At 39.4% G+C, this 14369-nt stretch overlaps 1 protein-coding gene across 1 annotated transcript in view; it reads right to left on the reverse strand.

Moving 5' to 3' along the window:
* PIEZO2 (piezo type mechanosensitive ion channel component 2) overlaps positions 1–14369 on the reverse strand; it is a 364496-nt gene that overhangs the window by 177453 nt on the left and 172674 nt on the right. The window contains 1 exon segment of the mRNA XM_065398323.1: positions 8870–9032. Coding sequence (XP_065254395.1) covers positions 8870–9032 — 163 coding nt within the window.

The raw sequence follows: 14369 nt of genomic DNA on the forward strand, positions 1-14369 counted from the left end.
TAAGCAAGACAATGCAAAAAATATTCTGCTGACAAACTTTCCTCTGATGATGTAAGCTGGAGGAGCTATTGAGGTGTCACAAACACTTGCGGCCCCTAAACACCTCTGAATGACTTCAGTGGGAGATAGACCAGGCCTTTACTTAAGCAGAAAGTGACGGGGGTTCTTTTTTTAAAAATATAGGAGGAGGGTTGCAAATTATGACTGGAAGAACAGCCCTCCCAAATTCCACTCTCAGCATTAGCAACTCTAATGTTTGCTCATTCCGGAACCTAAATCAATGCATGACGACAGTAGGATGCAATACCCATATCGATGCCGAATTAAATATGGCATTTATCATTTTTACACCCCTCTTCAACACAAACGGAGCTACTCTGTGAAAGTTAAACACAAACCAAACAAATCCTAAGAATATCATTCTTGTTAATCAATATGAATTATGTGTGGGATTTTTGTCGTGAGCTTTCCAAGTAATTTTAATTCTCCTGCTGTTCTGTTTGGTGATTTTTGACAGTAACATTGGATGGTATTTTATATCCAGGATTTAGCCACCTATATTGAAATATAATTGAGTAACTGCTCAGAAGAAACTGTGGCTTGCTCTCTCCTCCAAAATGAGGTAGGGAAGACAGAGAATGGCATTTCCCACTGGACACAACTGCCTACTGAACTGGCCTGCCACAGAGCATATCAAAGGATGGAGCTGCTGGCAGGCTCCTTGATGCACAATGTCTCCTTAAAGCTCCCTTGGAGTGATGCCCAAGCACAAGGACCCCAGAACAGACCTACATCTAACAGACATAATCTAATCCTCAATATTTACAAGGAAATTAGGGATGAAATCTTGGCCCTATTGAAATTAACTGCAAAACTGCCACTGAATTTAAATGGTCCAGGATTTCACTCTAGGAGGGAAAAAGTAAAACCATTTATTGAGGACACACCCTGCAAACCCCTACTCGGGTAATGAATCATTTCTCATACAAATAATGCCATTGAGATATATGGGGCTACTCATGTGGAAGAGTTTGCAAGACTGGACTTGCAATTTTTAAGAGGATTCTATGAATTTGTCCATTTCTTGATATCAAAATACTCCTTGTTAATGCTGTATAGTGGTAAATATTTTACCTGCAGTAAGTTATGTGAAGCATTGAATACTTAGCTCAGAGTACTGATAAACTGTAGATTGATTAGCTCTTGCAAAGAGTTTACAACTCTACTATATAGCCTGAAAATCAGTTATCACAGGAATAAGACAAGAGTGCTGATGAAAACAAGTTTAAAACATTATGGTAATACACAAAAATATAAATGTGAGACAAGATTCATGCATGTCTTCAGCAATTATCATCATCTTTCAAATACTCAACTCCTTATTTCCAAAAAAGATCCCAGACACTTTAAGAACATAAATATAGAACCTCAAAAATGCACCCATTTTTTAGAAGGAGAGTAACAACTGATCAGCACACTACATACAGTGGGCAAAATTGAATTTTTAATTTGTTTATAACACAATTGAACTGGTCGCTGTGGACAGGAACAACTCATACCCATACCATGTTTTAAAACTGAGTCCTAATAAGCCACGGACAAGTGTGCAAACTCCTATTCAAGTTAAAAGCCTCATGAGATCACTGAAGTCCATACAGAACAGAAAGAACTGAGTCGACCCTGCTAGGATCTGAACTTATGATTCTAGCGAGCGTTATTCTGCTCACATTTACACTGGTGTAAATCCTGGGTAACTTCATTGAAGTCAATGGAGTTACACCAGTGTGAAAGGAGAATACGAACTGGAGATTATAGTAATGTTTCACACATGGGAAATTACTGAAAACTAGGGGAACCTGAAGGCTGTGACAGAAAGATAATGGTTTTTGATCTAACTCTGTAGGCAAAGGCAATCAACAGCCTCCTATGGGGAGAACTCTTAACTTAGAAAGCTATGCTCGCCAGAGTGTATTCAAAAATGAGTTGTGCATTATTGGTTGAAACCTATGTAGGATCAAAAGAATTTTTGAAATACACAGGAAATTGGAAAAGAAAATTGGAGTTCTAGAGTGGGATGGGGGAAGGCACATAATTAAATATTGTATACAATAGCTTTTGCATAGGGAATGGACAGAGATTTCACTTCCCAAGATACACCTAAGCAAATTTAATATGAATTCAACACAGGATTACATGGCTAATATGGTAATAAAATCGTACATCTTGACTTCAAAGACTGTGAGGATTATAAGCCAAAAGCGAAAGAGGGAAAATCACAGACATGGAGTTAGGCAGGTTGACCTGAGAGGCTGAAACACCATTTGTTAATGAGAGAGAAACTGGCAGACTTAACCACCTGCAGGCTAAGACATCACTCACAATATCTGAAAAAGTGAGCATTTAGTCTCTTTATTTTCTGGTAAACAGTGGCATGTTTCAAGTTTCCAAGTTGCTTATTTATTAATGATGTGGGGGGGGGGCATGGGTGAGCAGTGAGGTAGCAAAATTTGAAGACACAAAATTATTTAGGTTATTCATGACTAGAGAGGACTGAGGAACTTCCTAGACAGCTAATCAAGAAGATGAATGGACAACATAGTGACAAAATTCAATGTTGATAAATGCAAGAACCACAAGTTCTAATGCACATTGGAGGGAAATTTTTAAACTACTTATTCACCCTACAGAGTTCTAAATAAATTGTATCAGCTCCAGAAAGGGACCTGGATACTACTGTACACATGTCAATGAAAACTTCAGCTCAGTGTGCAGTGGCAGTTAAGAAAGGTAAGAATATGTTAGGATGCCTAAGGAATAGGACGGTGAATAATGCCTTTATATAAATCAGTGTGTGTGGCCTCATCTGTATTATTGTGTGCAATATTGGTCACCCCATCTCAAAAGGATATTGCAGAACTAGAGGGGGTTCCGAGATATTCAACAAAAACGATTAAGGGCCCAGAAAGGGAAGAGATGGATTGTTTATCTTAGGAGACAAATAAGAGGGGACTTGATAAAATAATATAAAAGAATTATTAGTTGAGAGATTGTAACTGAGGTATAGAGAGATTACAAGACTGACCTGAGGCCACAAGAGAGATTTGTGGCATACCTGGGAATTGACCCAGATCTCCTGAATCCATTGCAGTGTCATGACCACAAGACTATCCTTCCTTGCTGACTTTCATTTTCTAAACTTTTCTTTATTTAAGAACCTTTTCATCAAACATTTTTGAGATTCCAAATTGAGAGTCAGGGACAGTCTGAGCCTAAACCTGGTTCATATTCTTTGACCTAAAGCACAGACCAGGGATTTTTAGGATTCTAAGTAGCATGGACAAGAATAAAGTTTGAGGGGAAAGGTGATAAGTACAGTGAGAGCAAAACGAAAAATGTACATTCCAATTAAGATCACATCTGGTAAAGTTTAAGTTATACAGTCTTACAGGGATTTTTTCAGTCACTTACAATACTAGACAATCCATAGATTCAGAGATTATAAGGCCAGAAGGTAACAAAGTGTTCATCTAGTCTGACCTCCTGTATAAACACAGGTCACCGGAGTTTGAACTAGAGAATATCCTTTAGAAAAACATCCAATCTTTATTTAAAAATTGCCAGTGATGGAGAATCCACGACAACCCTTGGTAAATTGTTCCAATGATTAATTACCCTCACTGTTAAACAACGGTTTTTTATTTCCAGTCGGAATTTGTCTAGCTTCTACTTCCAGACATTGAACTGTTTTATACCTGTGTCTTCTAGGCTGAAGAGCCCATTACAGGGCCGGCTCTAGGCACCAGCAAAACAAGCTGATGCTTGGGGCGGCACATTTTTAGGGGCGGCATGGCCGGCGCCAGAATGCCACCCCTAAAAATGTGCCCCGGCCGCCCTAGCTCACCTCCGCTGCTGCTGCCACGGCGCGCGAAACAGCTGATTCGCGCGCCGCTACTCGCCCTCCCTCCCAGGCTCTCAAACCTGGGAGGGAGGGGGAGATCCCGAGCGGCCGTTTCGCGCGTCGCTGCTCCCCCTCCGTCCCAGGCTTGAGAGCCTGAGAGGGAGGGGGAGAAGCGGCGCCCGCGCCGTGGCCACTCGGAGTCTCCCCCTCCCTCCCAGGCTCTCAAACCTGGGAGGGAGGGGGAGACTCCGAGTGGCCGCGGTGCGGGCGCCGCTTCTCCCCCTCCCTCACTCCCTCCTAGGCTTGAGAGCCTGGGAGGAGGAGGCAGGGCTGGGGATTTGGGGAAGGGGCGGAGTTGAGGCGGGGCCGGGGGTGAGAATTAAAAAATGGGGGGGGGGGCGGCCAAAATTGTTTTTTCTTTGGGTGGCAAAAATCCTAGAGCCGGCCCTGGCCCATTATCAATTTTTTGTTTCCCATGTCAGTACTTACAGACTGCAATCAAGTCACCCCTTAACCTTCTCTTTGTTAAGCCAAATAGATTGAATACTGCACTCAAATAAACCCATGCTGACTGGCATAGTCTTCCATAGTCTCAAGAAAAACAACTTTTTCCCCCCAATACCTATTAAACTGTATATACTGTCTCTGCATGTTGGCACATAAAATCACCATCTGCTTCAGTGACGGTTATACTTTCAGACACAGCTGGGAAGTTAACATTTCTCTTTTCTTTTCTCCTCCCACCCCCCGCACTTTATACTTTTTGACTGGCATTGTGCTTCTCTGAGTTTGCAGTCTGGGCCCTTCTCCAGCTGAATTCACCTGCTTTAGATTTTCTGAGTCCTAATAAAAAAGGCCTGCAGACACATTTGCTCCAAGTGTGCAACCATTTAGGGGTGGTAATGAGTTGGACTGCAGCCTGGTATCTGGCAAGCCTTTCTACTTCATGACTCACTGCTAATTAAAACCATACTCTATGCAGCATTACTTACAAATAATTGAGTGCCTCCCACCCCCTTTCCAGCGCTTCACAATACTGTATACTTTTTTTGTTCTGGTGCAGGTCTGTTTCTCTGAAAGTTGGATGCACTATTATGAATCAGGATTTCCATATTTTCATTGATCTTTACTATCCTTACTCCCTTAGAGTTGGATATCAATACCCTTTCACACACTGAATTGTGTCTTACTCTGTGAGCAGTCTCGCTGATTTTATTTTACAGATTTACTGCCCGTGGAATAAAACACTAATCAGAATTCGGTGCTTAACCACCCTAAGAATCTGGTGTGTTTAACTTAATTCAGGAGTGACGGGATGAAGTGTGACCTTAACAACATCTGATTATGAAAAATATCTTAATTTTATCAAATCTTTTTATATGTACATTTTATTTCAGAGGGTAGATGTGTTATCTTTGTTTTTTACACCGCTTACCATCATGTAATTCCATGCCCTGAAAACAGAGAGACCACTGAGAGTACATGGGACCTGTTCTATGTAAATGACTACCTGCTCTAAATAGGTAAAGCTGCAGGGCATACTATTTGCTTCTGGGTGCAGTTCAAGGTGTTGACTTTTTGATTTATAAAGTTCTCTATGGCTTGGAACCTAGTAATCTAAAAGGCTTCCTATCTCCTCAGGCACTGTGTAGCTGGGGACATCAGCCGATGCATCCTTAATGTTATGTCTGGAGATGGGTGGCAGGGACTCCTGGCAGAAGTTCCTCAACTCTGGAATTTGCTTCACTTGCTGGTACAATAAACCCCCAGACTGTTCGCTTTGTGGCACTGTGCTAGACTTATCACTTTTTCAGATGCTTTTATTTGAAGGGTGAAATACAACAATTTAAGCCAATTAAAGACCCAGTCCAGTGTGCTTCCTAAAACATGGTAATCTGTAAGCTAGTGCAGTGCTGAAGAACTGGTGTATTTATTTATTTAGGGTTCCTGTTTCAACACACTCATCCAAAGCATAAATCCAAAATATCGATTAAAATCAATGCAAATGGGGCCAATGTGCAAAAAATTATGAATCTTTCAAAATCCCCACAAACTCAGTGATATAGTCCATATGTGCATCAGACTCCCTGCAGCCAGCACAGTGACGTACAGAATCCCAATATTTTTAGCTGCTTCTGTAGCATTTTATGAACACTCTTTCTAAGTAGCACACATGACTACGGGATGTTCTGTGCAGAACGCCTACAGACAGCTGAAGTTGATATATTTTAAAAAAATGTTTAACTTATCATTCACTAATTTTTACTTCACTTTAAGAATATATAGGTTATTCTGCTGTAAATGAGTTGATGGTGAAAAGAAATCAGTGCTGTGTAAAGTACTGATGTACAATTTCCCCCCCACCTTAAAATACTTATATGGCTAATTTTTTGACTTGTACATAAAAACATAGCCACTGTGCTTTGTAATAATACGTAAATAATCTATAATATATGTAAAATTACAAACAATCTTGGCTGAGTTTTGCTGTAATGACAAAAATGTAGCCAAATAAATTCTCTCTCTCTCTCTCTGTTTAAAGAAAATCCTAATATCTAATTGGTTGGAAGATTGCCTTGAGGTAGTCCATGTGTGAAAGATCCCATTTAAAACCTAATTCTGTTCTATTTAATCAGTATTTACTAGTTACCATGTAACCTTCTCTGCATTCCATAGCTCAGCTCCATATGCCCTTCCACACTCTCTACCTCTGGATTACCTCCTCTTCACCCAGACTACAGGCTGGGGCCCATCTCTAGCCTTAATCAAAAATGGACATCAAATCAGAGTCTCGTAAAACCACCATTCAGACAGAGGAACCTGAATGTGCCCTTTTCTTCTTCCAGTGTGCTTCTATAATCAGATTTCTCGTATTTTATGCTTGGACAAACATTTTCTGTACAGAAGATGGATAACTTTAAAGCTGTCGTCCAGAGCCTGCTTCAGTAGCATATAACTTTATTTTAAGAGAGACGGACAGAACACAGCTTGCTTATCAGTCATGTTCATGGTGCCACTCTTCACACCACTTGGAACATCTCCCATTGCAGATATAGCAGCAGATTTTAGCCTCTGCTAAGGCTTTTTTGCACCACTCAAGCAAAAAGCCGCCTTAAAGCTCGTTTTAACCAGCTTCCAGGGTATTCAGAAGAGCCTGCCTAGCCTGGTTAAGATATCAGGGCACAGCCAGAAGAAGTGTATGTGGCCAGGAGCTGCAATCTTCAGTTGATCCCTGGCTGCCAAAACAGTCCATGAGAACCATAGGCAGTGGGTCTAAAGTAGCTGATCTAACGTGCAACAGGAACTGGACCTGCTTCTGGTGGCCCCAAAATACAGGCAATGCAAACTTGACATACAGGAACCTTTTCATTTTCTTCCTCTCCAGAGCTGCACCATAATGTGTGGCTGATCCCCAGCCTTTAGCCCACAATGAGGTAGATCACCTCCAAGTGCCTTTTCTATATGAAATTACTGAATTGTAATAAACTTCTCTGAAAAATATCTTTACAATAAACTATAAAGAAAAACAAAATTAAAGTGATGTTAGGGCTCTCATTTAAACCAAGAAAAGAATAGAAAAATGAGATTCAAAGCATTTAAACCAGCTTGACATTTTGTCCTTAAAAAATCACTTTGGGATTTACATGAGACACCATTATGTGGTTTGGGCCAATCCCTATTGTGACCAAATGGATTTCTTTATTTTGTTGTCAATTTGTTTCTCTAGCTTTAGGGGAATTTTCTGCTTTAATCTTTTCTGCCACCCTCTGCTCCCATGACACCACTATGTACCCAAAGTAGGCAAAGGCAACAAAATTATTCACAAATTTAACAATCTCTTTCCAAAAAGCATGGTGCATGAGGTATCTTCCCTTTTATATGCTGCTGGTCGTGGACATTAGGCTTTGGGAAATACAGACAAAAGTTGCAATCTCAAGCAATTTTGCAAAATACCTAGTAGTGACTCTGAACAAAACCCCCAGTTCTGAGTACCCTCAAACTTTGGAAAAGAAACAGATCCAAATGTCTGGCTGGTTTGTCACCATAATGGGCTGAATCAAAACCTTGGATCTGAAGACCCTGGACATTTGAATAATTCAGACCCTAATACAATGTTTGCATCTTTGGTCAATCTCTAATTATTCAATTTTTTTTCCGTTTTGCTTCCTTAGGATAATGATTTTGGTATGTTTTTCTCCTTAACAACATTCATTTTTGTTTTCTGAAACCAAGGTCACTTTTAAATACACTTGTGAGATATTTTCCAAATTTAGCTCAGACAAGGCCCCCAAAACACAGTATTAACTAAAAGTTCCACTGACCAATACTGTCCAGTTATTTCCTTATATTCCTCATCTGTCTGTCTCCATATGTTGTCTCTTACTCTTGTCTTATATTTACATTATAAACTCTTTGGAATGGGGACTGTCTTTTTGTTCTGTGTATTGGCAGATAGTCATTTACACAGAACAATTCCCATGTACTCTCAGTGCTCTCTCTGTTTTCAGGGCATGGAATTACATGATGTAAGCGGTGTAAAAAACAAAGATAACATCCACCTTCTGAAATAAAATTTACAGATAAAAAGATCTGATAAAATTGAGATATTTTTCATAATCAGACGTTGTTAAGGTCACATTTCACCCCATCACTCCTGAATTAAGTTAAACACACCACATGAGAGATTCTTGGTGGTTAAACCTCAAATTCTGATACCCTTCCTCATGCTGAACGGGGTTTTACTCCACGCCGGGCAGTAAAATAAAATCGGCGAGATTGCTCACAGAGTAAGCTACAATTCAGTGTGTGAAAGGATATTGATATCCAACCCTATGGGATTAGGGACAGCAAGCACAATGGGATTCATGACTAAGTCTCCTAGGTACTATTGTACTAGAATACAAATATATAATAAATAATAAAATAATAATAATAATAAACATTATACAGGTATAAATGTGCATCTAATACCATTTCTTCATTTTCAAATTGTGTGTTGTATTGTGCTGCATCCTCTGTCACTGGCTTCAGCACAAGGTTTCTGCAGACAAGCCATATGGTCAAGCTAGCAATGAACATCCCGATATCTGGTACAAACACTCTGATCACGTTGCCAGCATCGGCTCCCTTCACACTGTATGGATTGAAAAAAACAAAGGAAACATTTGTTAGTTCCAATTCTGCATTGGCTTGATATATTAAGGTAACTGGACACCATTCTTTTAAAAGAGAAGGAGAGTACACCTCCCAGAGTGAAAAGAGTGAGTAATTTGTACAGCTGTGACAGAATGCCTTGGTGCCATGTAATTACAGTATAAGTGATTCATTCCTAATAGCGTGTTCTTGTGCAAACATTCCAGCACATTGTTTGGCTGATCAAAAGTCATTTTGTAGATCCTAAAGTTATTTAGTGGAGAGAGTAAACTGCCCTAGAATCAACATTAAAATCGGACGGCTCTCCATAAATCTCAGTCCAGTTCCAAGAGGACAGATGTGTACAAACACAGTCCCAATCATCACCCTGGGTGGTATTCCTAGCAGGGAGAAACGCTACTGCATGGTCATGGAGGTAGAATTACATTCCCACCCACTCTTATCCCTTAATCACCACTGAGACATAGGTGGGCAGGACTGAAAAGGCTGCAGCCCAATGATACACCAATACTATGAAAACTGAATTTCATTCTCTATCTTTCAGGAGTGCTACATTTACTTTAAAAGATATGAAAAATAAAATATTATATTTTACTATAATATTTAACAAAATGTTTTCTTTAACCAGATCCTTTAAATACCACTTAATCTTTTTTTTGGCCTCTATTGTGAAACTTTAATGAGCTATAAAATTGTATATCTATTGGAGACCCCATGATGCATACAGTATTCAGGAATACATACAAGCTGTATGTCATTTTCCTTTTACTACTTATCACAAAAGCAACAGTTTAACCCTTAAGAACTAATTAGAGAGAAAGTGCCATGTCTTTCCTTAGGACTCCCACTCCCTGTTCCTAAACACTTGGATAGCTCAGTGAATTTAATGGAAAGTACACAATACGCTGCACCGTGCAGATTTAAACTGTTTTGTCTGGGGACTATTACCTCTATGGGTTTGGATGCTGCATCTGAATGTGATTCATTTTGTTAACAGAATTTAGACTTGCATTTAGTTGACACAATGACTGGTTTATTTAAGCTGCTGCATTGACTTCCTACACTTTTTAACTACAGTACTATCAGGATACAAGCTTAATTATTTCAAAGTGTACAGTGTAGGGCTGCCAAGCATTAAGTTAGCACATTTTAAAAAGACAGTTTTGAGATTAAGTGACTTTTTAAAAGGATACACGTCTAGAACTATTTTCAGGGTTAATGACTGCAATGGATTCTGGGAACACACAGGGTACAGATGAGTAGGCTAGGTTACCAGCTCAGTGCCTGAACTGTATGACTTTAAAAAAAATAAAAATAAAATAAAACCGGATGCATTTTTTAGGGTCTATTAAAAATTATTATCTCTGTCTTTCTGTGTCTATATCCTAGCAGCAGAAGAAATCTTTGCTAAGGTGCAACTGGTAACTGGGTATCAGTCCAGTATTTTTGGAGTCACCAAAATACCTCTAGCGTCACTGCTACGAATCACTGCTTTACGTAGAAAAAGAAATACATAATTGCCTACAGGACTCTTGCCCATTAATGCACACACACACAGGGTCAAATCCTACAGTTTTTAACTCAGGCAAAACTCAAATTGGACCTGATTTTTCACTGCCTCACACCTTGTTTGTGCAAATCAGATACAAAGTGCTAAGAATTAAGATTCTTAGCTTTTAACACCCACTTTTCACAGGTGTAATGGGAATGACTACACATGGTGCAATATGCTGCTCGAGCTAGTGTGCTAAAATAGCAGTGTGGATGTTGTGCCACTGGGGGTGGCTTGGGGTAGCATGAGTCCATCTATACAGGCTGAGAGTCATACTTCCCAGCTGCAGGGTAGTCATCCCCTCAAGCCTTAAGTCCGTTCTTTATCTCTGGATTCAAATAGACTTGAACCCAACTGATTATGTACCTTCCAGAGAAAGTTCATGAAGACTTGAGGACTTATTTGCAAAAGAAAAAGAAAAGAAAAGAAATAGAACCTTTGTAAATTATTTCAATCTTCCTGACTTGTGAATCTCTCAGCTATTACACTCTTGCAGTATTAAACTGGAGTGATCATGCATTATATCAGACACACAAAATGGGTGAGATAATCTCTCTTATTGGACCAACTTCTGTTGGTGAAAGAGACAAACTTTCAAGTATTACAGAGAAGAAAGCTTGTCTCTTTCACCAATAGAAGTTGGTCCAGTAGGAGAGTATCTCACCCACTTTGTCTTTCTCATACCCTGGGGACCAACATGGCTACAACAACACTGCAAGCATGCATTCCATGACAGCTGAGTAGCTTGAAACTGTTTTGGCCAGTGCTTTCAAGCGGTACTATAGCAGAGAAAAAAGGCTGAAGTGTCCAAGAAAGGCTTGCAAGACAGTCAACAGATTAAATTAGCCTCTTTATTAGTAGAGCACTGGCATATTTCCTGTGCTGCTGTTTCAATGCTATAGAACTGAATGGTATATCACGATGTAAGATAATATGTTCAGCACCACAGGAAGTGAAGGCTTTACAGATGTTAAGAAGTAAATTTCTCGATAGAGATTAACTGGACACACATAACATCAGATTTGCAAGATTCACTGTTAAAATGGATCTGATCTGTTCCCGTGAAATAATTCTGTGAATGGACCATTTCAATGCACACTTAGTGAGACTTTTCTAGAAATAAAGCCACTACAAAATGTGTCTTATTGAGGCTTAAAATTCAATTCCATTGGATCCAATCAGCTACACTAGGATAGATTAAAAAGGTGATTTTAACACGCCAGTAGTTCTCAGGAGTATATACCTCTATGGATCCAGGCCCTATCTCCTCTGCAAATCACATTCCAGAAAACAAACATGAAAGTCTGTTGTGACAAAGTTTTGTGTGCTGTTGCTCACAGTTCCTTTTACTAAACAAAATCAAGTGCCTGTAGGGTTTTGCAAAATGCATAATGAAATGTGATATTATGAGAAATGGGATTTAAAACAGGAGTTAAGACTAGGACGCCAAAGCCCATACTGTAATACTTGGGGCCACCTGCACAACAAAAAGAATGGAAAGGATTTATAGATTGATTGCAGTTTTTCTACACTCCTTAAGGACTCCATTCACACATGGCCATATTTTGCTAACAGCCTATGCATTGTGTTCTCCATTCCCAAAAGAGCCTCGTTGAAGAAGTTTAAAACCAGAATGGACACGAAAGCATATATAGCGTATGTCCCTAAGAATCAACTTCCCCCCCGGCAAGAATCATTGGACAACGAATTGGCAAAGACCTTGATCCCTAGTTAGCATGGCACCATTCATTTGGCTAAACTCAAGAGTTTGCCTTTAAAGGCTAATTTTTCTATTAACACAGACGATTTTCAGGAATTTATAACAAAGCCATAAACATGTTCTGGGGTGAAATTTGAGATAATCAACATAAACTTGAAAGATTTTTTTTCAATATTTAAAGAAAAATGGGCTAGACCACTTAAAAGGTTGCTCAGTAGGAGGGCCAAAAAATAAGTTAGGGATTTGAAACATTAGTTGACCATATAGAATTGACTGCACATTTTTGAAGACAAGAATAACTATGTTAGGGTTGCCATAGCTGCTTTTTTATTCTGGGGGACAAAAAAAGACATGCTATGACTTTCACATCCATATGTGAAACTTATGTCACTATCACATCAACATGATTCCAAAACAGAGTTTTCCTCATCTGTCCATCTGAATCCACCTGGTGTATATAGTGTTATACTTAGATTATAAACTTTTTGTGCATGGATCATCTTTTTGTTCTGCATTTGTACAGCATCTAGCAAAAGATGTTCTTGGTTTACTGGGGCTCCTAGGTGTTACTACAACACAAATAAGAAAAATAATATCCAAATTACATTTTCTATTTTAGGTGTCCTGCAATCTAATAACTATTGCTTCTAGCGTGCAATCCTACAGACATCGTATTGATTTTGTGGAGCAGGGCAGAACCCTTAAGCCAAAATCCAGATCCAAACACCCAGTGAAAAAAGTCAGGAAGACATTGGGAAGATGCATGAGTGAGAATCCTTTCCCAAGCTGAGGTGCAATGCAGAGATGTGGGGCCCTTATGCAGTACCCCTGTAGCTAGGGAGTGGAGGAGCCAAACATGTCTTTGTCCCTGGCCCCATGCAGTGAAACTATACCAATTCCTATGCACTCAGGCTCTGGGCAGCTGTGGATGTGAAGGGGCTGCATTTGCCCCTTAAGGTATGAAAGTGAGAATTTGGCCCTTAAACTGCGGCCATACTTTGAAAAGTGCTGTTTTTAGAATGACACCAGGAGCTTCTATATCTATTGTCTCTAAGGGCTTGCCTGAAAATAGCTGTGTAGAAATTGCTTTGACATTGCAACTCGGGCTGCTGCTCAGGCTCTAAAGCCCTCCTCCTCCCACCAGGCTGACAGCCCAAGCCAGAACGTCTATACCACCATTTTTAGCATGCCAGCACAAGCCCCACTAGTGTGGGCCCAGGGGTGGGAGGCTTGTTCCCAGATGTCGTGTAAATATATCTTAAATGAGATAAAATATGCTCAGTTTAAAATAAACAGATTATGTATGTGTGTTTGAAAGGGTGCGTGGGTTTTTTGAAACTATAACACAGGATTTCAACTTTTTTAGATTTTAAACTTCAAAAGAGAATTTTTAAGACAGGTGATTTTTATAGTTATGTGAAAAAAGGAAACGTCTGTTTGCTAAAGCCGCTTGTAACATGCGGCATAAACAGATTAAATTATTAGATCGATTTAACAGGATTCCAGTGTGTGGAATTAAATTGGTGGGTCTGGGCATTAGCTCACTGTTGGCAACATGTATGTAAGCTTAGATGTACTCCCTATTATTTAAACACAAATTAAATACCCATAAGAAACTAAATCAACATAGTTTCTATTTGTTATATTCACATTATGATTTACAAATCAGTGGCAATAAAATTACAGGTTTAGCTTTCCAGGACAGTTCTTTCTCTCCAATTAGAATGAATTATTTCTTGCTTGAAATGAACAAAGCACGATACACACACAGACAAACACATTGCACCATCTGTTATTAAAGTTGCCAGAAACTTTCCACTATAAGACCCAGAATTGGGGTGCTTATAACTTTGCCATACTTTAGCCATTTGAAGGTGAAATTTTCCATGCTGGGTGTCTGCCTTAGACTATTTATTTATTTATTTGACATTCTAGCAAAAATGGTTCAGCCATTTCTGAGAATGAGACTAAGGAAAAAACATTGTTTTTTGCCCAAGTTAAAAAAATTCAGAGATCTTTTATTTGAAAAGCTCTAGGGCCCCCAT

The sequence above is a fragment of the Emys orbicularis genome, chromosome 2 (genome assembly GCF_028017835.1).
Source record: "Emys orbicularis isolate rEmyOrb1 chromosome 2, rEmyOrb1.hap1, whole genome shotgun sequence".
NCBI lineage: Eukaryota > Metazoa > Chordata > Testudines > Emydidae > Emys > Emys orbicularis.